Genomic DNA, 26,925 nt, shown 5'->3' with positions numbered 1-26,925 from the left:
CCCTTGAATCACTCATCCTACCCAGGCTTTGCTGGGCATGACCCTGGAGACAGTCCTGCCTGAACTCCACCACTCAGATCCCTACTCAGGCCGAGGGTAAGACCTGAGGGGGAGCACTGGTTCTTGAAGGCCCTGAATAGAAGATCCTTGGGTGGTGGGGAGGAAGGCCACCCAAGGGGCCACCCCAGAGAGGCAGAGGGCTCCCCTAACCTGAATCCTCAGTTCTGTCCCCCTGGCTCCTGCACCTTCCCTCACTGCTGGGTGAGGGTGTCCCAGAGCCCAGCCCACCCCCGCGCCTCACGTCAGTCAGGGCCGCATTGATGTAGTTGTTGGGGTCCCCGTCCGTGGAGACGAGGAAGGGCAGGCAGCGGTCAGGCGGCAGGACGTCCATGCTGCGGTTCTTGTCCCGGTTCCGGGGCAGCAGGGCGATGCTGCACTCCTCCACGTCCAGCGGCGGTGTGACCGAGTTCAGAGTCTACAGAGAGGGAGCGGAAGGGAAGGTGATGTCCCGTGTTTGTGGGGGTCTCTTTCCCCCATGAAGCCCCATGAAGGAGACTGGGCTGGGTTGTTATGCCCATTTTATGGATGGAGAAACTGAGGTCCAGAGAGAAAAGAGAGAGGGGGGACCCAGATTCCCTGGATTCAGGCTGTGCAGGGCCCGGACGGAGCTCTGGAGACTGGAGTCTACCTCCTCGCCACCTGTGTCCTGTAGACAAGTTACTCTATCTCTAAGCCTCATTGTCCCTCTGCTGTAAAACGGAATAATTATTTGCCTACCCCAGGGGATTGCTGGGGGAATAAAGTGAGATAACAGCAAGCCTGGCACATGTACCACCTTCAGTACACAGCAGGCACCGTGAGGATCGTTCCAGGAGCCAAGCCCTGAAAACCCCGCATCTTCCACAAAGCAGACTCCAGGGACCTGGCGCAGGGGGTCACCTTCCCGGCCCTGTCAAGGAACACCTGGCACATGAGCGAGCCGAGGACCCTGGGCCACCTCCCCTCCCCTCCTGCCTCCATGCCTCAGGCATCCTGATTCATGGAGTCTCCATTTCTTCCTCTTGTTCTTCTTGATGTTGTTCAGTCACCCAGTCGTGTCTGACCCTTTGCAACCCCATGGAGACTGTATGTAGCCCACCAGGCTCCTCTGTCCATGGGATTCTCCAGGCAAGAATACTGGAGTGGGTTGCCTTTCCCTTCTCCAGGGGATCTTCCCAACCCAGGGATCGAACCCAGGTCTCCCGCATTGCAGGCAGATTCTTTACCATCTGAGCCAGCAGGGAAGCCCCCTGCAGCACCGAGGGCCTCCCAATACCACACACATGCTCACTCACTCACTCACAAGCCACACCTAAACACATACACCGGTGCCCCACCTGGAACTCCTCCCGCAGCTGGGAGGAATTACTCTGAGGGTCAATGCGGATCATCTCCTTGTATGTGGCCTTGAATTCGCTCACAGGGATGGTGGTCTCCCCACACAGGCAGGCCTCCAGGATTGCATCATGGATAAAGATGTACTGCTCCTGGAACAGGAGGAGAGAATATGAGGAACCAGGAGGGGAGCAGAAATGAGAGATTTCAGGGTCGGGAGGAGGCAAGTTCAAAGTTGCGGCTGGGGTGCTCTGAGGTGGAATCCAGCCATGTGTTACTACACGTGGGACCCACCATACTTGAAACAGCCTGCACGGATATTTGCTCATTGATCTCACATTTCATCCCATAATAACCCTATGAGAAGCTCTGAAGGTGAGGGGACAGCCCCGGGTCACACATCTAGAGAGGAGACAAACCCAAGAAGCATTATGTCTTGACTGTAGAACTTATGACCTTGGCCCAGTTCTGTGTGACCTCACCCAACTGAACATAGTGGAGTTGAGCTTGGGAAGACCCTGAGAAGCTGGCAGCTCTGTGATGACCGAGAGGCATGGGATGGCACGGGATGGGGAGGGAGGCTTTAGATGGAGGGGATATAGGTATACTTATGGCCGATTCATGTGGTTATACAGCAGAAGCTAACACAACTTTGTAAAGCAATTATCCTCCAGTCTTTAAAGATATCCTGTGATAAACCATTATAGAAAACAATATTCAAAAAAACAAAGGACATACGTATAACCAAATCACTTTGCTGTACAATAGGAATTAACAACATTGTAAATCAGCTATGCTGTTGGTCAGTCACCAAGTCGTGTCCGACTCTTTGCAATCCCATGGACTGCAGAGTGCCAGGCTTCCCTGAACCTCTCCATCTCCCCAAGTTTGCCCAAGTTCATGTCCACTGCCTCGGTGATGCCATCCAACCATCTCATCCAAATCAACTGAGTAAACAGGCTCCGTGCCAATAAATAATTTGCTCAAAATAAAAAAAAAAAAAGAATTCCTTCTGCTCTAAATATCACAGTTGTAACAATCAAGTGAGATAACCCCATACATTATAGCCTCACAAACATGCAGTATTATTTACATAATGCCATTATATGATGTTCTTATTTATGAGTTATCAGAGGTCTAAACGCAAAAGCTCACACTCACAGCATAAATAAAAAACAGTTTAAAAACAAACAAACAAACAAAAATCAAAAATAATTTTTTTAAAAAAAGAGGTTGGCAGGCCAAGCCCAGGGATGGAAAAGGACAGGGGGACATCCTAGACACCTTTCTGACACCCTCCACCAGCTTCGAGCTCCTACACGAGGGACTCTTGTCCTGGAGGGGCTGTGGGGGAAGCGCCGCACCCCCACCTCGGTCTGGATCATGTTGACGCGCCGGGAGCAGAGGGTCTTCACACAGTTGTAGATGTCCACGACGCCCTCGCACTCCGCCATGTCCAGCATCACATCCAGAACGATGTAACACCCCGTGCGGCCAGTGCCCGCGCTGGGGAGAGAGAACCCGGGGCCAGGTCAGAGGCTTAAGGAGGGAGCCCAGGACCTCGTAGAAGAACAGGGCAGACCTGGGGCCCTGGGCCATATCTACACCACACAGGCAATGGGCGACACTGGCGGCCTGGGAGGAGGCTGCTGGAAGAGTTCCGGGGAAATGTGACAGAGGGCAGAGCGGGAGCTGGGCCTTGGAGATGGAGAGGAAAGAAAGGGTGGAGGGAATGCAGACCTGAAACCAGCTCAACTTGGCAGCTCTGACAGGGGAAGAGGAACAAAAGTGACGCTCAGCTTAATCCAAGAATGTTCTGGTTTCCTTGATGTCTGGAAATCTCCTACACACACTTCAAAGCCCTACACACTTAAACCCACTCACATAGTCAGTGGAGCCTTCAGGAAATGTCAGGTTTTTGAGTTCCCAGAGCAAGTTGGGTGGACTCTTACCAAAACCCCCTTCCCTGCTCCGTGGTCACTGTTTATGGGGCTGTCGCCCTACCTCACTGTGAGCTCCTTGAGAGCTGGATGGGGTCGAACCCATCTCTGGAATCCTCACATTTAGCACCAGGTGGAGCAGAGTTGAGAGGACCGGGGCGGACAAAGATGACACCAAGATCTCAAGTTTGAAAATGGTGAGAGCGACGTGTTGGCCAGAACACACAGCCAGTGGGTATCCCATATACCACTGATAGGGGCTGGGATTAGTGAAACCGCTTTGGAAAACTGTCCACAGTATCTAGTAAGGCTGAACATTCACAGAGCGATTCCACTCCTACGTACCTACCTCCCAGAAATGCGAGTGTGTGTGTCAGCCAAAAGACATGTAAGAGAATGTCCTTAGCAGTACTGTTCATAAAAGCTCAAAGCTGGAAAACACCCAAATGCCTGCCCACAGCAGAATGGATAAACACATGCTGGTTTGTTCACCCAGTGGAATAGGATACAATACGGATGAACCTTACAAGCATAAGGTTGAGAGAAAGTCAGACTCCAAGGAGCACCTGATGTGTGATTCCATTGATACAAAGTTCAAAAGCATGCAGAATGAACCTCGGGCTTAGAAGTGAGGAGAGTGATCACTCTGGAAGGGAGGAGGTGGGGTACAGACCAGAAGGGAGCTCCAGGGACTTCTGAGTTCTGTTAATGTTCTGTTTCTTGATCTGAGTAGCGCTGAGTCCTTCACAGTGAATTTGGAGAAATTCCTAAAGCTTACTTATTATCATAATAGCCTATAATAATAAGCTACACTTCTCAGTGTATACATGACAATGCCAATCCCAGAGCCGAAGCTCAAAGGGCGAAGGGCGTCAGGGGGTCATTCTCCCCTGCCCTCTGTCTCTGAGCAGGATGGACTCAGGCCCAGCCTCCCTTAGGGACCTCAAACAACCTCGTTCTCCACCCCCTCCTCGCTGGGCTCCCCAGCACCCCACCTGCAGTGGATGACCACGGGCCCAGCGTCAGGGGGTGTGGAGGCCTTCACACGCCGGATGAAGGCCAGCAGCCCCGTGGCGTGGTAGGGGACGCCGTGCTCCGGCCAGGCCGTGAAGTGGAACTGGCGCACCTCGTGGCGGGCAGAGTAGCCTCTCTGGGGAGACAACAGAAGTGACGGTCAGAGCCCCTGCCAGCATCTACCAGACACCCACAGTGTGCCAGGCACTGGATGCTGGCGTCTACCAGACCTTGCAGCGTGCCAGGCACGGGAGTGAGCGTCTCACCGCAGGAACTCGGTTCACCCCAGTGAGACTCACGAGGTGCCTATTAATGACTCATTGTACAAGCAAGAAACCAAAGCCTCAAAGATGAGAAACCGCTTGCCCGAAGAAGACAAGACACACATTAGGCAGGGGTTGGGCCAGGATCTGCCTGATGCCAAATCTGCACTGTAAGTCACTTCTGCCACCTGCTACACAACTGCCCTAAGAGATCATTTTGATGCTCCCAGTCTCAGTTCAAAGGGGGAAAACTATCTTTCCTCTGAGGATTTTATAGACAGTCAAATAAGACTGTGGACCGGAAGACTTAGCCATCCCTCGCCTGTGGCCTTTTGTGAGTATGTAACCACTCTTGAGCCTCACTTTCCCTATCTGTAAAATGGGGCTAATGGCAAAGGCCTAACCCACAGACTGAAACAGGGCTGAAACAATATGTGTAACGGGCTGAGTACAAGCGCCAGAGCAGGATCAGCACCTGGCAGTTATCCTCATGGTCCTCATCGTTCTCTACATTTTCACCATCCTCCTCATCTTGACTTCCTCTTGCAGTCACCAGTCAAGACGGCCACTTTTCCATCCTTTCACAGTGCCCCCTGTGAGGCACTGTGGCTGCCCTGCTCGGAATGCAGACTGCCATCCCCACCCTCCGCTCCTGGGTTGGAGCCCTGTCCCACCTTCTCAGGCACCCCGGGAGAGGCCTGGTGACCACAGGAGACTCACCCGCTCCAGGGCAAAGCTGCGCACGACATACTCGGCTAGAGTCTCCGTCTTCACCAGCGTGATCTTGATGTCCCCGTACATGTCGGAGTCCTCTGGCCAGTACCGCGAGCATTTCACCTGGAGGCCCCAAGGGGCAGGCTCAGCGGGCTCTTCACTGCCCCCCTGCCTACCATGCCCCCTCCCCTGGGGCCCCACTTACCCTGCCCACCTCCACCAGTTTGGTGATCATGACGATGCTGGAACAGTGCTCCTGCCACACCATGCGCCAGAAGTCGTAGACCATCTCAGGCTTTGGCCCTGGGGCACAGAGAGGGCTTGTCTCTAGGGCCAGGTCTCCACCCAGGCCCAGCACACCACTGCCCCACACCACCAATGCCGGCCAGGAGGGTCCTGAGCCCCAATGGGGGCTTCATGCTCATCCCTACACACCCCCATCAACTGCCGACTCATGCCTGTTGGGCCCTTGGGGTGGTCATTATCAGGGAGAGCCTGCCTGGAGACCCTGGTCATCCTGAGTGGAACCCAGGAGGAAGAGCTGGAGGGCCATGGCACAAGCCTCCAGGAGGGATGGACAGATGGACAGTGGAAAGGATAAGACCCAGCCTGAGGGACCCAGGCAGCCCCCAGACCAAGAGGCACAATCCACACCCAAGAGGACCGAGGCTGGCTAGCCCTCTTGCATGCAGAGAGGTGGACCAGGAGCTACACACGGACAGCAGACATCGGGAGACACAAACACAAAGAGGGAACAGATATGGATGTCCAGATTCCAGAAGCCCAGACAGACAGACAGATGGAAGGCAGACAGGGAGGCAGACAGACCAGCAGGGAAGGCAGGAAGGCAGGCAGAGGGCACTCAGCACACTGGGGCGGGGGGTGGGGGGAACATGGGCGGAGGTGCCAGGTACCTTGAGTGGCTATGAAGTGATTTGACCTGTGGTAACCCTGGAACAGGAGAAGAGGGTGTGTTAAGACCCCGAGGATTGGCCCCTCACTTGCTCAGGCCCTCCTGCCCTCCTCTCCCAGAAGCTGGACACACAGCCCCCACTCAGGGAAGTGACCACCCTCTTGACCTGTCCTTTGCCCATCCCCAAGTAAGGAAGGAAGGAGAGCCTGGATACCTGGGTCGTGGGTTTAAACCATCTTTGCTCCATGACCCAAGGGAAGGCACGACTCCTTCATGGGCCTAGAGGGGCTCCCCTTTCATAATTGGGGATAATTGTCCATAATCTGCTTATAATCCAGCTGCTCTCTGGAGACAAATACATTGCAGGGTGACCCTACCCTGTTCCCAAAGCCCCAGAGACCCTAAGCAACCCCAGGCCCCAGGCTGGGTCTTGTCAGTTATCTCAGCCCTGCTTGGGGCAACCAGAATGGGCAATGTCCCTCCCCACGACCCGGTCACCCAGGGCTTGAGGTGGCCCAATGAAGGCTTCAGGTTAGGAGCTAGTGAGCACAGGAGTTGCTCATGGCCGTTAGATAAAATGTTTTTAAAAATCTTTAAAATCAATAATAATGATACTAGCAATAATAAATAACTTACACAGTTATTTATTAAGATAATAATAAATGTTTGAGGCCCTGTTATGGACACATACTGTGCTAAGCACTTTACCTGTATTATCTCCCACAAAAGAGGCCAAGAGCTACGTTCATCTTCCATCCCCAGAGCCCCCAGGCTGAGAAGTGGAACCAGCCAGACTCCACTCCCACCCTGAGGCGGGACCCACCCATGAGACACCCAGGGAACCAGCGCAGGAGACATGGGATCAGTAAGAAGCAGTGCAGAGCTGGTGCGAAAGAAACAACCAAGATCAGCCGCTGGCCTCAAGTTCACACCCTCGACACAGCTCCCACCTGTGACCCGGTGGGCTTCCCAGGCCCAAGGCGCCCTGCAGGCAGACTGCCAGAGTACAAACCCCAATTCTACACAACTCCTGCTAAGTGTTGGGTAAATTCCTTTATTTCTCTGTGTCTGTATTTTCGCATCTATACAACGGGAATGATTATGGTCTTTATCTCCTTGGGCGGCTGTGAAGGGTAAAGTTACACACATTAAGGGCTTGGCACACGGCAAACACAAAGCCAGACTTAATCAAGAGTCGCCATCATTACTGCTACCACTTTAAATGTCCACAAGTATCCCTGAAGATCTCAGTGGTGTGAACATCAGGAATTACTGGGCGGACAGCAGGTCACAACAGGAGTTAAGAATACGGGTCATGGGTCAGGCTGAGCTGGGTCTCTGCTGCCAGATAGGAACTGTGTGATTCTAGGCACTGAGCAGGCACTTCTCAGCCTTCAATGTGCACGCCAGTCTCCTGGAGATCTTGTTAAAAGGCAGATGCAGATTCAGCCGGTCTGGGGAGAGGCCTGGGATTGTGCATTTCCAACCAGATCCCAGGTGGTGCCAAGGCGGGGCCTCAAAACACACATTTGTAGTAGCTAGGCTCTCTGACTCTCTAAGCCTCTATCCTCCTCCAGAATATGAGGATAATACCAAGACACACACGTGCTGTATACCTACAGTTCCCATGAAAATGACCAAAACATAGTCAAAGTTACCAAGAATGAAGAGCCTCCCAGAGTCACTCAACCCTCACTACCGGAACCTCTCCAGGTCTAACCTAACTCCTTCCCACTGTCTCCCCAGCCACGCCTCTGCTTCATCTCTTTAGGGGAGCTGCTGGGCAACTGGGGTCAGAAGGGGCACTCGGCAGAGGTGCCACCAGTGTTGCCCTCCACCCCCAGCCTCAGTCAAGCTGGGAACAGGCTACTCCACCTAAAGCCAGTTTGCTTGAGACTCTCACACAAGAGCCAGAGTCTCCAGTGCCCAGCATATTGCCAGCACCCAACTGCTAATCAATACATACAAAACAGCTCAATAATTTTTCAGACAGATGGCTTTCAATATCTGCATATTCACTTTTTAGTGGCACATGTGCATTATTGCACAATTACGTCACACAGAGGACAGTGAAATGGAAAGTTTTAAATGCTCAGATGTTAAAGGAAGATAAGGAGACCAGCTTGAGCACACCCACTTTAGAGACCAGGATTAGAGAGCAGGGGTGCTCCTACTCTGGGGCATCAGCATGTCCTAGGAGCCTGTTTCCGGGCAGACACCCATCCCTCCCTGGTGCCTCTGAATGGGCAGAGCTAGGAGACTGACTACCTGCACAGTGGGCAAGGCCCCTGGGGCATCCCAATGCCCCCAAAGAGAGAGATCCAGGGTTTCATGTAACAGTGGGGGGGTCTCATGTAAGGGTACAGGGCTCAGGTGGGATTTGAGGCCCCAGCTCTGCTAATCCAGAGCCTTGGGGTCATGAGTAAGCCACTCAATCTTTCTAAGCCTCAATTTTGTCATCTGCCAAATGCAGGTCTCAACCTCATGGAGTGTGGCAGAGATGACATGAGGTGCCAGAAGTTGCCTGGCACGGAGCATGTACTCAGCCAATAATGTTTTTGGTAACAGGCATTTGTAAATGAAATAAGCCATGTCCCTTCAGGGTATTTCATAAGAGTCTGGCAACAACTAAATGAAAGTTTTATATGGAGATTGAGATGTAAAAACATACAGTGATCTACGGACTTGCTCAGCCATCCAGCGGTTAAGACTCCACGCTCTCAATGCAGGGAGCATGGATTCAATCCCTGATTGGGAAACTGACTGGGGAGCTAAGATCCCATATGCCACACGGTGTGGCCAAAACAATTTAAAAATTAAAATTAAAAAAAATTTTAAAGTGAAAAAAAAAATAATGATCTATATTCATCACCTCCTAATGGGGTTGCTAAGGCTGAGTACATCCATTGCCTTCCGTGGGTCTAATATTTCATTTAAGTTTAGCAACTTTACAAATCACCTGTGTAAAGAAACTCAAAATAAGGCAGACAGTATCTAGGAGCACATGAGGAATAACTGTCATCTCCAGCAGATGTGACAGCAGGGACCTTATGCTTTATATATTAGTGCAATGTCCCAAGCATATACATGTTGTCTGAAAGTCTAATAATGAGTTGCACTTTTCCAATCATAAAAAAGCCAGACATATATTTGTAAAAGAAAAAAGAAGATAAAATAGACAAGGTACCCCCAAAATAATCCCATCAGGCATCAACTATTACAAAAATTATATTTAAAAAATCAAATGAGAGGACTGCTAGATGAAATTTTTTTTTTAATTCTTATAAGGCCCAAACATAGCACAATTTTTTAAGATAAAATACCCAACAGCTCCCCCAAAATAAAACATTCAAATTAGGGCTAAATTTGAGGGCAAAGCGGTGAGGGTTGAGTTTCAAGCAAACTGATGACAAAGGGATTGGAACACAAGGGAAACTACCACTAAAGGGGAGTGCCTGGGGCCACCCCTGCTTCCTGGAAGGCCCGGACCCCCAAGCAGTGGGGGGACAGGGCACCCAGGGCAGCTCCTCCCGCCCCACCCCTCCCAGGCCCACAGAAGGCATGGCTAATGAGGACTCATGGGGCACAGGGGCTGGGGAGAAGGGCGACAGAGGTGGTGGCCGGGGGCCTGGGCAGGCACCCGGACACTGCAGGCCCCCCTTAGGGTAGAGGAGATGGAGGGCATTGTTTACAACAGGGGTCGCGTCAAACTTTCAGCCCCGGCGGCCCCTGGCCAGGCTGCTGAAGTGGACGGTTGGTGCTAGGCACACAAGTGGAGGAGAAGGAGGACAGAGACAGAGAGAGAGAGAGAGAGAGAGAGAGAGAGACAGCCAGAGATTGTGAGAAAGCCTGAGATACGGCCGGTCAGACAGACAGGAGGAGGAGGAATCGGGAGAGAGATACTTACTTCACGGTTTATCCGAATCTTAATGATTCCAGTGAGGGAACAGGACAAAGCAAAAGAGACAGATATTAGGCCAGAGGCAGATGGAGGTGGACGGCGGAGCACAGGAGTGGCTGGAATGGGTGGTGCCCAGCAGGCGAGGCAGAGCAGAGACAGGTGGCCAGGCCTGGGCAAGATAAGGGCATGGGCAGGGCCCTGGCGGGGCCCCAGGAGAAGCCGACTAGGGCCTTGAGGACCCCGAGGCGAGGCCACTGTCCCTGTCCCCAGAGCTGCCAGAGTCAAGGCCAGGTCGGACCATACTGCAGCCTGGGGAGAGGGTGGGGAGGTCGGGTAGAAAGCAAGGGATTCTGGCAAATGTGGGCGAGCGCATCTGGCCACCAGGAGGAAGTGAAGAAGGAGAGGAGAAGTCACCTCCACCGTCCCTGATTGCCCCCCGCTCCGGATACATGCCTCCTCCACCTCTGACCTGGCAGGCTGGTCCTGCTTGAGATTACCCTTCCCTTCCCTCTCTAGCCACCCAAAGCCAGCGCAAGCCCTCTGCCTCTATGCAGCCCAACATGGCTAAACCTGACCCCACCACTACCTTGCGGCACGATGCTGAGAAAGTCATTCATTCCTCTTTCCTGGCCTGTGATTTCCCAACTAACCTGAATTCATTTTACTTGTATGATTATGAGCCTCCCCGACTAGAATCTACGGATTCAAGGACTATGTCTCCTTTTTCACAGGTGTATTCCCAGTGGCCAGCACCATGCCTGGTACACAGTAGATGCTCAAAATATATTTAACATCTAATGAATGAATAAGTGGTTCTCTGCACACTTGACTTGCTGCCGGTTGGGGAGTCTGATCAGCGTCCCTGGGCCTGCCCTGTCCCACTCTCATCCACGCTTGGGGAGCGGATTCATCGCCTCTTCTTCACACCCAAGCCCAGGCCCCCCTGGCTGCCTGCGCTGTCTCCGGCCCCTCCTCCCTCTGGTCCAGCCTGACCAATGGCTGCTGCGGCTGGCAGGACAGCCTTGTCGTCAGCAGCAAAGGCTCTGGAGACCCTGACCAGCTGAGATGCGGATCCCTACTTGTCCGCAAGCTAGCTGGGTGACCTAAGAAAAGTAGCTTCACGTCTCTGAGCCCCAGTTTTCCTCTCCTGTAAAGTGAGGCCACGATGCTGACCACAGCATAGGGTGGTTGTCAGGAATATAGACAATTAAATATTTGGCATAAAGTGCTTAGCACAGTGCTTGGCACACAGTACATGGTCAATTAACCTGAGTTTGTCACAGTCCAACATTTCCAATGCTCCCTGATGCCCCTAGGAAAAAAGCCCAGCTCCTCAGCCTGCCATTCGAGGCCTTCAGAGTCCAGCCCCTGCCTGACTCAGCCTCACTATGTGCCATGAGAAGCCCACCTCCAGCCTCGGGGCCCCTCACTGAGAGGGGACCTGTCCTCATGTCTAGTCCTGGCTGGCTGCCCTCTTGCCTCCATTCTGCTTCACTCACACCCCGACCCCAGGGAAGCCCTCCTGACAGCCGCTGCCCACCCTGTCCTCCCCCCTCCGCTGAGCTCCCTGGCGCTGGCGGCAGGAGGTGGGGGCGCTCAGGAATACAGCCATGTGAACCCCGACTTCTTCCCTGCCGGGTCCCGCCCCGCCTGGACAGTGAGCCCGGAGCGGCCGGGGCCAGTCAGCGGACAGCGGGGCAAGGCACTCACGTCTATGTAGTTGGCGTTAATGTAGTCAGCGTCAGGATCGCCCAGCATCGGGTGCAGTTTGACTCGGTGCCGATCATCTGGAAACACAGAGCACGTGGCCATGGGGCAGGAAGGGGCCATGGGGAGCCCAGCGCTGGGGCAGTGTGGGGGAGAGGCCTCCTGGAGGCCAGAGCCGGGGCACGGGCAGCGCAGTCAGAGAACCTAGAGACTTAGGGCTGAGCAGCAGGCCCTCCGTATTGCTGGAAATAGGACAGGCCGGTGGTTAGTCGGGGCTGCAGCGTCAACAAGGCCCTGTGCTGCTCCGGCAAGTATCAGCTGTGTGACCCCGGGAGGGGGGCTTAACCTCACAAGCCTCAGTTTCCTCATCTGTAAAGTGCGAGTTCTACTACATCCCACATCACAGGGCTGCGGAAAACACTAAATCAGACGAGGAGCGTGGTGCTCAGCACCCAGCCCGGCCTGCGACAGGCCCTCCATGAATGGCTCTCTCCCTCTTCCCGCTTCCTCCCACCCACTGCCCCAGACCGCAGGCCTCCCCGCACGACTCACAGGCAGGCATGGGCTCTTGCCGGGCACCCTTGACCTTGTCTTTCTTCTTTGTAGCATCCCAGCCTTCAAAGAAGCTCTGCCAGAAGGGAAAGTGGTAGTTAGTGGCGGGAGGGAAGCCCCTCCCCTCCCAAGGGCCCAACCCTGTCCACAGGAGGTAGGACCACAGTAAGGGCCAGGTTCAGGGTTAAACTTGGGGCCTGAGATAAAGTCACTGTATATTCCTTTATATGTGAGGGACTAAGTTTAATACCGAGCAGTGGGGGGAAGGGGGGGGTTGAGAAAAAGAAGGGAAAAGAGGTAATCATAGTTCAGGCACATTTCAGAATGAAGGTCAGGTTTAGGTCAAATCCAGGTCTGAGCTGGGACGAAGGTAAAGGTGAAGGTCAAATTAAGTCCAGACAGAGGTGGGATGGGATTCAAGTCAGAGTTCAGACGAAGCTTAGGATGAAAGTTAGGGTCAAAGTCATACTGGGGTTTAGGCTGGAGGCCAGGGTCAGTGTTGGTGGTCAGGTTCACATCAAGGACAGAAGGATCCTGGTAGGGTCCAGACGGAGACCGACATAAGATTCAGACACTTTTTAAGTCAGGGTTAGGATGAGGGAGAAACCAGGTCAGGCTGAGATTAGGGTCAAGTTCAAGGTCAAGAAATTAGCTTGAAATGGGGACCGTCAGGGCAAGGATCCATCTAGTGACCGACGGAGGGCTGCCGGGGTCCACAGCGAGGAGGAGCCAGGGAGGCCCCGGCAAGGGGTCCCAGCGGATGGGGCCGGGCACCTCGTACTCCTGCTTGAAGCCGTAGCCCTCGGCCGTCTTCATCTGGTTGATGTGCTGCAGGAGGTCGGCCACACGCACCGCGGGGTGCAGCTGCCCCGTGTGATATGGGGAGCCCTTCCGGCCGCATGGCCGCCGCGGTGAGCCCCCCAGGAGGCTGCTGGCCTCAGTGACCCCACCGCCGCGCTGGTCTCCTGCAGCCAGAGAAAGGGAAAAGGGGCTCCTGACGTGCACAGGCCCCAGCCGGGGGAACCCCACACAGACTCAGGGGGGCCGACAGAGGGAAGGGAGCACAGTCAGCATGGAGGACGCCTGGGTTGTTTGCTGGAGCCAGGCAGCTGGCTGGGCCGCCCTGGGTGTCCCTGGACAAGCCCCTTCCCTGGGGCATCCCGGTCTTCCCATTGGTAGAATGAGGGGATCGGGTCATCGTGGCCCGGCCTGCGGGCTGGGATCCCTGGTCCCCTCACCCTCCCGGGCTCTCCAGTGAGGGCCCCCTCTGTGACTTCATGCATTGCCTGCAGCAGGCAGCACTCAGCAAAGTCCACAACATCCCCTCCTTCCTCCCCCTCTTCCTCCCAGGGAACAATCTGGAACACTGACAACTCTCAGCAATCACCCCATTCAAAGACAAGCAAGTCCCAGAATTAGCTGCCGTCACCACCCCCTCCACAGATGAATGGGAAGCACCTGAATAGAGGCGTTTCTCCAGCGCAAGCATTTCCATTGTCAGCCTATGCGGCAGCTCAGCCCATAGGGAGCAGGTGGAGAGGTTCACGCTGCCCCACACTCCAGAAAACCATCCCCTCCCCGCAGACCACCACTCCCCGGCTCTCCTGGCCAGCATCCTCAAGGACATCCCACCCTGGTCCCCAAGATCAGGTCCTGGGATGGAGGAACAGCCCTGCTCAGCCACACCCAGCTTCCGACACTCACTCCCACACACTCAGCACGTACTCCCTTCTCCTGGCCTGGCTGAGGGGCAGGGGCTTTCTCCGCGTGTCTCACCACTGTTCTCTGCCCAACTCTGAGCTGGCAGGGGCGGGCGGAGGACTCCCAGCAGGGCCTCCCTTCCCAAACCTTCATACGTGCTCTTCCTCTGCCCCACTCTCCCCTGATGTCTGGTGGACTCACATCCATCCTTCAGGTCTTGACTTTTAATTCTCAGTCTTGAAGGGGCGGAATGAATGCAATACTGAGACAGACACCGCCACCCCACCCCGGGCACTTCCACTTCCCCAAACTCCAATCTCTGCCTCAAACTGGGGAGACTGCGAGGCTCGCTTGGGTTCCACTTCCTGTGCCGAGGTTTGAAAGCTGCTTCCAAGTAGAGGGGCGATGCGAGGCAGGCACTTCGGTTTGTTTTGCTTTTCTCAGGAATCACAGTGGCAGTCAGCCTGGTGCCCAATGTCTGAAAACAACTGTTTCATATGTTTTACCCAGATTTCCAGTTGCTTACAGCCAGAGGACAAGTCACATACCAGTTATCCGTGTGTGTGTGTGTGTGAGTTACTCATGTCTGACTTTTTGTGGCCACCTGATGCGAAGAGCTGGCTCATTTGAAAAGACCCTGATGTTGGGAAAGACTGAAGGCAGGAGGAGAAGGGGACAACAGAGGATGAGATGGTTAGATGGCATCACCAACTCAATGGATATGAGTCTGGGTAAACTCCAGGAGTTGGTGATGGACAGGGAGGCCTGGCATGCTGCGGTTCATGGGGTCGCAAAGAGTTGGACACAACTGAGCAACTGAACTGAACTGAACTGACTCTTTGTGACCCCACAGACTGGGGTAGCTTACCAGGCTCCTCTGTCCATGGAATTCTCCAAGCAAGAATACTGGGGTGGGTTGCCATTTCCTTCTCCAGGGGATCTTCCCTATCCAGGGATCGAACCCAGGTCTCCTGCATTGCAGGCAGATTCTTTACCAGCTGAGCCACCAGGGAAACCCATCCATTACACATTTGTGGTCAAATGCCGCAAGCCCTTCATTTTTCAGGTAGAGAAACTGAGATCTGAAGAGGAGAGATTTGCCTAAAGTAGTGGCTGCCCAAGTGTGTTCCAGAAAATACTGGCCGTGCCAGATGACTCACGTATTCAACAAAGAGAAGGATGATGGGGAGGGGTTCTGTGTTTTAAAGGAGTTTGTGAAATTCTGGTTTAAATAAAAATAAGTAGGTTTTTTTTTTTCCCTGTGAAACCTTCCAGGGTTTCCAAAAAGTTAGTGTGTATTTTAAATCTCCAAGAGATGGGTGGGAATAGCAAGGTTTCACCTCCGTCTTTCACCACAGAAAGCTTGTTTGTTTCATGAAATATCCTCAGGGGAACGGAGTATACTACAGCAATTAGGAGACAGGATCTGGTGTCAGACAGGCTTCAGATCAAATCCCAGCTCTGCATGTAACCTTGGGGATGTTGCTTACTCTCCAGAAATTTCCCTTTTCATACAGCAAATGAAGATTAAGGGACTTCCTTGGTGGTCCAGTGGCTGATTCTGTGCTCCCAGTGCAGGGGGCCAGGGTTCAATCCCTGGTCAGGGAAGTAGGTCCCACATACCACAGCTAAGACTCGAGGCAGTCAAATGAATAAACAAATAAATAAAAAAAATTTAAAAAAAAGAAGATTAAAACTGTTACTCTCCAATATGATGCTATAAATATTCAATGTGCATGCATGCTAAGTCACTTCAGTCATGTACGACTCTTTGTGACCCTATGGACTGTAGCCCATGCCAGGGTCCTCTGTCCATGTGGTTCTCCAGGCAAGAATACTAGAGTGGGTTGCCATCCCCTTCTCCAGGGCATCTTCCTGACCCAGGGATCAAGCCCAGGTCTCCTGTGTCTCCTGCACTTCAGGCAGATGCTTTACCAAGATTATGCATATATAGCACCCAGCCCAGTGCCTGGCACATGAGCACCTGCAGATGGGACTGTGGACATCACTGGGAGTTTCCAGGAAAAGGAGGATCCCCTTGAGTCTCAGAAAGCCAGGCCAGATGGTTGACAAGAGGTGGCCTTTCCGCTCGGGTCCTTCTCCACAGTCGGATCCTGGTCCAAGACATGACAATTCTAAAGAGCATCCACAACAAGCACACAAATTTCAAGCAAAAAAAGATTTCTGCTGGTTTAAAGACCTCAGAGATGAAGGGGTCCCAAGTGTTCTTCATGGAAACTGTGTTGACAGCTCCATAGAGAGCTCTCCAGGTAGAGAATCAGCAGCTCATCTCAGAGATCTTGAAAGACTGAAAGTCCTGATGCGGCCTCACAAGTAGGCACGGAGTCATCTGGCAATGGCTGAAGATGAGAAAATGCCCTCACTGGTTGGGAGGAAGCCAGAGCCAAAGCTAGGCAGCTTCCAGGTGAGCCCGAGAGCAACACAAGATGTTCTCCAAACAAGACCACCAGAGGACAAAGGATGATGAATGATGATGCTGCCAAGAAGACACTCCATTTCCTTACCATACCCAGAGAACACACGTCCTTACTCTTCTCACCCATGCATTCCCATGGGATCTCTCTCCCTCCCTCCCTCTCTCTCTATCTCTCTCTTTAACACACACACACACACACACACACAGATTCTGAGGACTAGCTTGCCCACACAGCTGGAAGCCCCTGAAAGAGAGGATGAGAGGAAGGAAGGTAAGAGCCAGCCCTCAGCTTCGAGATGGGCACTCAGGTGCTGGCCTTGGCTTTCTCCAGCTCCATAATGATTATGGGACAATTTAGGGGAGTAACCACTGGATGCTTGCTCCTTGGAAGAAAAGTTATGACCAACCTAGACAGCACGTTAAAAAGCAGACACATTACTTTGCCAACAAAGGTCCATCTAGTCAAGGCTATGGTTTTCCCAGTAGTCATGTATGGATGTGAGAGTTGGACTACAAAGAAAGCTGAGCGCCAAAGAATTGATGCTTTTGAACCATGGTATTGGAAAAGACTCTTGAGAGTCCCTTGGACAGCAAAGAGATCCAACCAGTCCATCCTAAAGGAAATCAGTCCTGAATATTCACTGGAGGGACTGATGCTGAAGCTGAAACTTCAATATTTTGGCCACCTGATGCAAAGAACTGACTCATTTGAAAAGACCCTGATTCTGGGAAAGATTGAAGGCAGGAGGAGACAGAGGATGAGATGGTTGGATGGCATCACCAACTCAATGGACATGAGTTTGAGTAAACTCCGGGAGTTGGTGATGGACAGGGAGGCCTGGTATGCTGCACTCCATGGGGTTGCAAAGAGTTGGACACAACTGAGCAACTGAACTGAACTAAACTGAACCACTGGACAGCTGATGTTTTGCGAGGAGGACTGGAGGCCCAGAGGAAAGGACACTGGGTGTGGAGTCAGAGAAGCCTGAATGTGAATTCTGACTCAAGTCACTTGATCTCTCTGGATCTCGGTTTCCTCATTTGAAAATGAGGATCCTCAGACTTCCCTCAAAGATAGGCACTCCCCCAATTTCCATCCACCCTTGATGAAGACAGGCCACCAGTTATGCAAGCAACAGCATGCTATACTTCTCCTTCACTATCTGTAATTAGCAAGCAACTTCAAAGAAACACAACCTGTAACAATAGCTAACAATATCTAACATACTGAGGGCTTTCATATGCCTGGCATGATTCTTAAGCCATTCAATCCTTAGAATATCCCTATGATGTAGGTGTTATTGTTATTCCCCCTATTACATAGGGGCTTCCCTGGTGGCTCAGAAAGTAAAGAATGTGCCTGTAATGCAAGAGACCTGGTTCAATCCTTGGGTTGGGAAGATCCCCTGGAGCAGGGGATGGCTACCCACTCCAGTATTCTTGCCTGGAGAATTCCGTGGACAGAGCAGCCTGGCAGGCTACAGTCCATGGGGTCACAAAGAGTCAGACACAACTGAGTGACTAACACTTTCCCTTTTATGGGCTTCACAGGTGGCATTAGTGGTAAAGAACCCACCTGCCAATGCAGGAGACATAAAAGACACAGGTTTGATACCTGGGTCAGGAAGATCCCGTGGAGGAGGGCACAGCAACCCACTCTATATTGTGAGGCCCAGAAGAGTTAAGGGGCCTGCTCCTTAAGTGGCAGCATTAGGACTCACACTCAGGCCCATCTGACTCTGGGATCCTATTGTCTTCCCGTTTTCCTCTTCCTGATAAAAGGGCATTTGTGGTGTCAAATAAGGGGCATTTATTTGACAAACCATTTGGCCGGAACCCTCTGGTTCCCACAGCGGTCAAGAGCTCTGGAAAGATTAGATCCCAGAGGGTTTGAGGGTTTCAGGGCAGGATCAGAATCCACAGGGGCACATTCCAACAACTTGGGAACATCCCAGCTCAACATTTACTCAGCATGGGAAGTCCCTATTTAAAATTTCCATACTGAGGTTGCATCTAATCAACATGGTTCTAAACCACAAAAATCTGGCCTCACTATTAGGAAAATAAAAGTAGCGGCTAGACCAGGATGTGGCATAAAGAAAGAGAGAAGCCTTAAGACTGAGCTTCAGTCTCCTGAATGCATCTTGAGCTTCCCAACCATCACACCGTCCCCCTGTGTCCAGCAACCTGCCTTCAGTGTCCACCCCTCCTCATCGTCCATCAAATCTTATCCATCTCAGCTGAAACCCTGACCTCCCCTGCCCAAAGCTGTGTCTTCCCAAGACTATGGCAACACTAACTGTCCCCCCAGCTCCCCCAGCAGTTAGCCCGGTGCTGACTCTCCTGGGTCCATCTCACCTCCCAACTAGTCAGTGAGCACCCTGGGTGCAGAGCCCATGTTTCCTGTCTCTCTCTGTCTCTCCCTAGGACTCAGCAGCAAGATGTGTGCCCACACCACCCCCACCACCCCCAAAACCCACTTGAGTTTTCAGCCCAAGCAGACCTCACCAGGTTGTCCTCCGTGCACTTACACATGCTGTTCCTCCTGCACAGATGCCTTTCCTTCCCTGTCTCTGCCAACCCAAACCCTACCAGGTCCACCAGGCCTGCGTGATACAGCCGAAATAGCAATTTGCAATTCAAAAAGACCTGCATCTAAATCCTGACTCTGCCACCTTCTGGCGGTTTGACCCAGACAAGTGATTCTCCTCTCTGGGTCTCTGTTTCCTTGTTTGTAAGATGAAGAGTTGGTTAACAGCTCCTATGTAGGGCTGTGGTGTGAATTTAATGAGGGAAGGTCACAAAGAACATCATGCAGACATGCAAGTCAATGGACTTGAAAGCATAAATGAAATGGACACATTCCTAGACAAATATAACACTAAAAGTGTCTTGAAAAAATATAAAGCTTGAATAGCGCTTTATTCCTTTAAATAAATTGAATTAAAAGTTTTAAATGTTTCCATAAAGAAAACAAAAGAAAAGGATTCTTTTGGTTTCACAGATGAATTCCACCCAACTTTCAGGGAGTTGGAGCCAATGATTCCAATCTTCTGTGATAAAGAAAAAAGAGACAAGATCGTGCATTTTATAAGACGGGTAGAATCTGGATACCAGAAACCAGACAAAGATAACACAAAAAAGAAAAATTACAGGCCAATGCCACTGGGGAATACAGCTTTAGAATTTTGAACTGTATTATAATTATACTAAATCCAATAATTCATAAAAAAATATTATGCATCAGACCAAGTTGAATTTACCCCAGGAACGGAAGATTATTTTAACATTAGAAAATCTATCAACACTATATTGCAAAGCAATTATCCTCCAATTAAAAATAAATAATTTTTTAAAAAGGGAAAAAAGGAAAATCTAAAACTGTCACTCACCTCACTAACAAACTGAAGGAAGAAAAATGACATTATGAGTAGCATCTAAAGAGTCAAACAAATAGACAAATATAACAATACAGAAATAGACTCACAGTCATGGAGAACAAACTAGGGTTTACCAGAGGGGAAAGGGGTGGGAAGGAAGAAGGGCAAAATAGATGAAGAGGATTTAGAGGTACAAATTACAGTTATAAATTTTAAAAGCCACAGGGATATAATATACAGCACAGAGAATATAGTCAATAATATTGTAATAACTTTCCATGGTGTATAAATCTGCAAAAATATCAAATCACTATATTATACACCTGAAACTAACAATACTGTAAGCCAACTATACTTCAGTAAAAAAAAAAAGAAAGTTTACCAAGGTGTATGGATATAAGACCAATATCTATTCACACAAAAATCAACTGCATTTCTCTATATGACCAATACTTAGAAATACAATATTCTAAAAATGTATCCCATGTATGCTGGGAAAACTGGACATCCATATGCAAAAGAATGAAATTGGACCCTTATCTAACATCATACACAAAAATTAACTCAGAAAGGACTACAGACCTAAATGTAAGACCTAAACATAGGGCAAAAGCTTCATGACATCAGATTTGGCAAGAATTTCTGGGCTATGACACCAAAGGCATAAGCAACAAAAGGAAAAAACAGACAACATGGACGACATCAAAGTGTAAACATTTGTTCATCAAAAGATACTCATTTAACTGACCTTCTATTTTAACATGGGTCTAATTTATTTGCTGTTTCATTTTCTATAAAAATCAGTTGATTTAAGAGTTCATTCCTCATACTGTGCATCAAAATAAAAGTTTGAACAATTAAAAAAAAAAAGATACTAATCGCAGCGTAAAAAGGCAACCCATAGAATGAGATAAAAATGTTTGTAAATCATTTATCTGATAAGGATTAATATCCAGAATAAATATAGAACTTCTAAAACTCAACAGCAAAAGGACAAACAGCCCAGTTCAAAAATTTTCCAAATAAAGTACACAAACAGCCAATAAACACACGAAAGGATGCTCAACATCACATCACTCCAACATTAGGGAAAAGAAAATCGAAACTCTGAGATACTATCTCACATCCATGAGGATGGCTGCTATAAAACTTTTTTTTCTTTAACAGAAAACAAATACTGGCAAGGATTGGGGAAAACTGGAACCCCTGTGCACTACTAGGGGGAATGCAAAATGGTGCAGGCACGCTGGAAAACAGTATGACAGGCCCTCAAAAAATTAAAAAGAGAACTACTATTGATTCAGCAATTCTATTGCTGGATATATACCCAAAAGCACTGAAAGCAGGACCCAGAGAGATACCGGTATACATCCATGTTCACAGTGGGCTTCCCTGCTGGCTCCGACAGCAAAGAATCTGCCTAAAGTGCAGGAGACCTGGGTTCCATCCCTGGGTTGGGAAGATCTCCTAGAGAAGGGAATGGCAACCCACTCCAGTATTCTTGTCTGGAGCATTATTCACAATAGCTAAAACTTGGAAACCACCCAAGTGTCTATCAGCAGGCAAATGGATCAGAAAAGCAAGCATATACATACAATAGAATATTATTCAGCCTTAAAAAAAAAACGCAATTCTGGAAGTTCCTTGGCAGCCCAGTGGTTAGGACTCTGAGCTTCCACTGCAGGAGACACAGCTGTGACCCCTGGCCAGGGAATTAAGATCCCTCATGCCACGCGGTGCAGCCAAAAACTAAAAGTTAAAAAAATTAATTTTTTCAAAAAGCAATTTTTTAAAAGGCAGTTCTAAAAGATGCTATGACATGGATGAACTCTGAGGACATTACGCTAAGTGAAATAAGCTAGTCCCTAAAGACAAGTACTGCATGACTCCACTTATATGAGACAGAGTAATCAAAGTCATAGAAAGTAGAATGGTGGTGGCCAGGAACTGAGAAGAGAGGGAACAGGGAGTTTAATGGATGCCGAGTTTCAGTTTTACAAAGTGAAAACCAATCCTTAGATTCAATGCAAATTCTGCCAACAAAGTTTTCCAGGGAATTTGAAGAGATGATTCTAAAATTTGTAAGAAAAAGAACGAGGGCAAATACAGCCAAGACACCCTTGGTGAAGAACAAGGTTGGGAGGGCTTGATGTTTCAGATATCAAGACCTAGATACCTATGGTAATTAGCTAGTTTGGTATTGACACAGGAATCAGCAAACTGGCCTATGATAAAGAACAGGGAGCCAAAACATAACCCATATAAATATATGGAAATGTGATATACGATATGGGGTGGCTGTGCAAATCAGTGGTGAAAATGTGAACTATAATACCTGATGCTGGGACAGTTGGTTTTCCCTATAGAAAAAAAAAAAAAAAAACTTATATCACATACAAAAATCAACTACAAATGGATAAAGATGTAAAAGTGAAATGCAAAATATTAAAAGTTTTAGAAAAAAGTAAAAAATGTCTTACGACCTTGCATACAGAAGAATTCATTAAACAAACACAAAAATAGAAATCAAAAAGGAAAAGACTGATGAACTTGACTAAATCGACACAAAAATCTGTTCATCCAAAGGCACTATAAATAACCAATGAAGATGAGCCACAAATTGGGAGAAGATATTTGCAATTCATAAGAGACAAATGAGTCTCATCCTAAATATATAAAGAACTCCTAAAAACCACTAAGAAAGCAACAGAAAACCAAACAGAAAATTAGGTAAAAGACATGAACAGGCATTTTACGGAAGAAGAAACCTGAATGGCCGATGATGATTTGCAAATATGTTCAACTTCATTAGTAATCAGAGAAATGCAAATTAAGACTATAGAGAATTGCCATCTTTATACAAACTAGTTTGGCAAAAGTGAAGAAGCCTGGCAAGTTTTGATCTCGATGTGGAGTGACGGAAACTCTTACACCCTGCTGCTAGGAATGAACACAGGCAAAGACGCTTTGGAAAACAATTTGGCCCTGTCTCAGAAAGCAGAACAAGCACATACTTTATAATCCAGCAGCTCTCATTTCCAGAAGCTGCTGTGCAGGTGCATCTAGAGATTCATTTAAGAACGTTCACAGCAGCCTCCTTTGTAATAACAAGAAAACTAGGAACAAATCAAATGCCCGTGGATGGCCGGATGGAGAAATAAATTGTGATATATTCATACAATGGAAAACTATACATCAGAGAAAATAAATGAACTATAGCAAAACATCCACCTGGGTAAATGTTGGAAACATGGTGTTGAGCTGAAAAATAGAGAGCAATTTCATTTTTATCAAGCTCAGAAATGAGCGAAATTATAGACTGCACTGTTTGGGGACACATGCACACATGGCAAAAATTACTCCCCAAAAGCCAAGAAAGTTATAAACATAAATTTCAAAGGAATATTTACATCTAAGAGGGAGGTAGGGGCTATGAGAGACGCATTCAGATGACTTTCAAATTCACCAGGGGGCTTCACCAGTGTTTATTGTATTATTATGACTTCATGATTTTCATAAGTATTCTATTTCCTTTTGTACAAATCAACACTAAGTTGAATCAGAAGATGTGTGATGAAGCGATTGATGACAAGTTCCTAGCACATACAGCTGACTCACTCTCCTCTCCCTGTGGGCTAGCCATAGCACTAAATGATGTATACACATGCTCATTTAGTCTCCCAGCAGCACCACCAGCAAAGATCATCTTCATCCCCATTTTATACATGAGGAAGCAGACAACCAGAGAGGGTAAGCCACTTGCCTGAGGTCACACAGTTCAGGGGACCGGAGATGCAAACAGAAGTCTAACTCCAGAGCACTCACTTGCTTCCACACAGCAGGAAGGAGATGGCTCTGACCCCGCAGCAGCGCTCCCTCCCCTGAGTCCCCAGAACACTTCTAACAATTAACATGGGAACTCACACTCCTTATAGATGAATCTGCGTCTAAGACCTAAAAGCTCCTCCAGTGCAAAGATAACACAGGTGCCTTCTCTATATCCCCAGGGCCCGTGCTGGTACCCAGCAGGATGCTTAGTCCTGTTGGTTCAGGGTGTTACAGAATCCGCTGATGGGGACTCTGTGCTGTTGGCTCACGAGTCTGGGGCAGGAGCGCCTGGGGGCCACGAGGAAGGGGCAGGCACTCACCCCGGGGGCTGTAGCCATGGGCGTCCATGAAGGAGAGGCCCAGCCGCTCGTCCTCCTGCAGGGTGCTCTGGTCCGTGAAGCTCCGGTCCACGGCGCTCATCATGTGGGTCTTCTCCTGGCGGTAGTTGACAGTGGCCTTGGTCATGTTCACTGGCTTCCTGCAGAGGAGGGTTGATGGCAGACATGGGTGCTCAGCTGGACAGGACAGCACCCAGAGGTGGATGGGGAGACCCAGCAGTCAGGGGCCCTGAGGCCAGGAGCCAGTCTAGAAGCATCTTTGGATGCTGAAGGGACTCTGGCCCCATCCTTTGCTCACCAGACCCGGAAAGTTGCCTCTTCACCCAAAAGGGACTGGGTGGGGTCCCTGATGCTGAGAAAGATTGAAGGCAGAAGGAGAAGAGGGCTACAGAGGATGAAATGGTTGCATGGCATCACCAATTCAATGGACATTAGTTTGAGCAAACCCTGGGAGATGGCGAGGGACAGGGAGACCTGGCATGCTGCAGTCCATGGGGTTGCAAAGAATCAGACACAACTTGGGGACTGAACAACAAGGGTCCCTATCCTGTGGACCTTTGCTGAGAGCAAGGGATGGAGCAGCAGTGGCCTCAGGCTGGGATCAGCCTCCTAACTCTCACTGGGCCTGAGGACTTAGGAAATGGGGAAGACAGTCACTCTAGGCCTGATTTTGGTATCACAACAATCACCGCATCCACCACTAGGAAGATGACTGCCCAGCTCTGGCCCCTGCAGGCCCAACACGTAACCTTCCTTCCTCTGGCCTCACCAGGCATCTGCCCTGGAACCTCTCCCTCCTGCATGGGAAAGCACTCCAATTCGCCTTCAGGCAGAGGGTCTGGCTAGAGCTCAGCCAGTCTCAGGGTCCAGTGTCCAGCTGGCATGGAATAAACTCCAATCACTTTTTCTTACCCCCAGGATCCCCAGGATGGTCTTCCCACAGGCCACACTAGACTTAAGTAATTCACACAGCATCCATATTCCTGTCGCTGCCCACCAGCCCATCCAGCCGCCGGAAGCAGCAGAGGGAAAAGGCCCAGTCCCTCCCGAGAGGGGGAGCTTCTGGAGAGACCCCTGGGCAGGGACCCCTGCACAGCCCATGTCTCCAGTCCAGTTTTAGATGTGGATGGTAGTTTGCAACCCTAGGGAACTTGGAGGACAGTGGGAGGGAGAACGGGGGTGGGGAGGCAGGGATCAAGGCTCCCTGTCGGAGGGGCTGAAACACAGAGAAAGGGAAAGGACGTGGGAACTGCACTGAGACTGGAGGAACACCGGGGCCCAATCACAGGGAAGGCTCGAGGCCAGAGAGCCGTTCACCTGCCCAGCCCTACAACATGCAGGATGCAGGGCAGACCTGAGAGGGGACTTCCAGGTCATGCGGGCCCACGGACACTGGTCATCGTGGAGAGGAACAGGCCAGTGTAGGACTCCCCCAGAGAGACAGACAAACTCCACTCAGCCCATCCTGGCTCCAGAGCTGCTGGGGGCAGGGGGAAGGACAGGATGACCTCTGGAGGCCCCTCCTGCCAGGACAACAATGTGTTTCCTGTGGGAAACACAGGAAGGAGGGCGCTGTATCCGTGCTGGGGACCAGTGTGGTTATGCACTGCGGTGGGTGTGACTTTCCCAATCTGAGAGACGGCTCAGTGGGCCCAAGCCTCCGACTCCCACCCACCCTTCAGGCTCTGGATATCTCCCTCACTGTGGCCCAGGGCACAGCCAAAGAACCTTTGGGGGCAGATGAGAAGTCTCTGTGGCTGTGACCTTGACTATCAACATAGGACAGAAGGTGGACGAGGAAGGGAGGTGAAGAGGGAGACGGGAGTGGGACAAGAGAATTAGGACACAGAGAAGGGAGAGGAGGGGAATAAAGGAATAATGACAAGGAGAGAGATGGGGAAGGAGACGGGTGGGGGGGACAGGTCAGAACCAGCGACCACAGGGATGACAGACAGAGAGCCTCAGACAGAGGACAGCCCATCAGGCTGGACACACCATGGTGCCCCAGGAGGACCTGTCCCGAGGGGATCCTGGCCCAGGAGTCAGTCTGCCATGGTGACCACAGGGCTCTGTCCCCGCCCAGGCCTCCTGATCTACTTGGCAGAAGAACTTCACACACCAACCAGCCAGATCCGCAGACAGGGCCAGGAGGAACACCTTGCATTGTGGCCTCCAGCTGACCTCAGGGCAAGATTAAGCAGATGCTGTGTGATATGGACACTCGGAAAAGTTCAACATTTAGATTCAAAATTAGTTGCTCTGTGACAACCTAGAGGGGTGGGATGGGGTGGGAGATGGGGACATATGTATACCTATGGCTGATTCATGCTGATGATGCAGAAAGCAACTCAATACTGTAAAGGAATTATCCTCCAATTAAAAAAATTTTTTTTAAAGAATATGGAAAGAATATATATGTGTGTGTAACTGAATCACTTTGCTGTACAGCAGATATTAACACAACATTGTAAATCAACTACACTTCAGTAAAGTCATTTTTTTAAAAACAAACAGCCGCAGAGTGGAGGGAGCAGGCGAGCTGCCTTGTCAGGAGCTCCAGGAAAAGCTGAGCTGGAGATTCCAGTGAGTTGACGGGGGTGTGGTTGCTGGAAAAGCCAGTGTGACAGTGGGTGATGTCGATGGAAGAAGAGGTGAGAGACCACCATCCTCTGGGCTGGCCCGGGGCCACCTGAGCCTGCTCTTCAAGGAGGGTACAAACGTAGGTGCAGGGGAATGTTCTGGAAGGCTTGCAGGGTCAGAGATCCCAGAGGCAGAAAACTGAGCGGCATCAGCAGGCCATGGAGTTAGAGGGGGGCCCGGGCTCTAACCCCACCTCTGCATGTCCTGCGACCTCTGACAAGTC

The 26,925-nt window shown here is 50.4% G+C and overlaps 1 protein-coding gene across 9 annotated transcripts in view; it reads right to left on the bottom strand.

The window, feature by feature from the left end:
• Nucleotides 1-26,925, bottom strand: part of PTPRU (protein tyrosine phosphatase receptor type U) — an 88,111-nt gene that overhangs the window by 7,835 nt on the left and 53,351 nt on the right. For 4 of the 9 annotated variants that reach the window (XM_070459063.1, XM_070459064.1, XM_070459059.1 and 1 more), the window contains 12 exons: nucleotides 24,045-24,202; nucleotides 13,153-13,343; nucleotides 12,379-12,454; nucleotides 11,830-11,906; nucleotides 10,126-10,143; nucleotides 6,220-6,256; nucleotides 5,511-5,608; nucleotides 5,312-5,428; nucleotides 4,310-4,464; nucleotides 2,745-2,880; nucleotides 1,377-1,526; nucleotides 302-475 (listed from right to left, as the gene is read on the bottom strand). In XM_070459063.1, the coding sequence (XP_070315164.1) occupies nucleotides 302-475; nucleotides 1,377-1,526; nucleotides 2,745-2,880; nucleotides 4,310-4,464; nucleotides 5,312-5,428; nucleotides 5,511-5,608; nucleotides 6,220-6,256; nucleotides 10,126-10,143; nucleotides 11,830-11,906; nucleotides 12,379-12,454; nucleotides 13,153-13,343; nucleotides 24,045-24,202 (1,387 nt within the window). Of the gene's footprint in view, nucleotides 1-301; nucleotides 476-1,376; nucleotides 1,527-2,744; nucleotides 2,881-4,309; nucleotides 4,465-5,311; nucleotides 5,429-5,510; nucleotides 5,609-6,219; nucleotides 6,257-9,475; nucleotides 9,979-10,125; nucleotides 10,144-11,829; nucleotides 11,907-12,378; nucleotides 12,455-13,152; nucleotides 13,344-24,044; nucleotides 24,203-26,925 lie in introns of those variants that run through there. The other 5 variants (XM_020869245.2, XM_020869246.2, XM_070459060.1 and 2 more) reach the window with 2 other exon arrangements.

The sequence above is a fragment of the Odocoileus virginianus genome, chromosome 30 (assembly GCF_023699985.2).
Source record: "Odocoileus virginianus isolate 20LAN1187 ecotype Illinois chromosome 30, Ovbor_1.2, whole genome shotgun sequence".
NCBI classification, from domain to species: Eukaryota; Metazoa; Chordata; class Mammalia; order Artiodactyla; family Cervidae; genus Odocoileus; species Odocoileus virginianus.
Note: the sequence above shows the minus strand (reverse complement) of the source record. Positions and strands in the feature narration are given on the sequence as shown.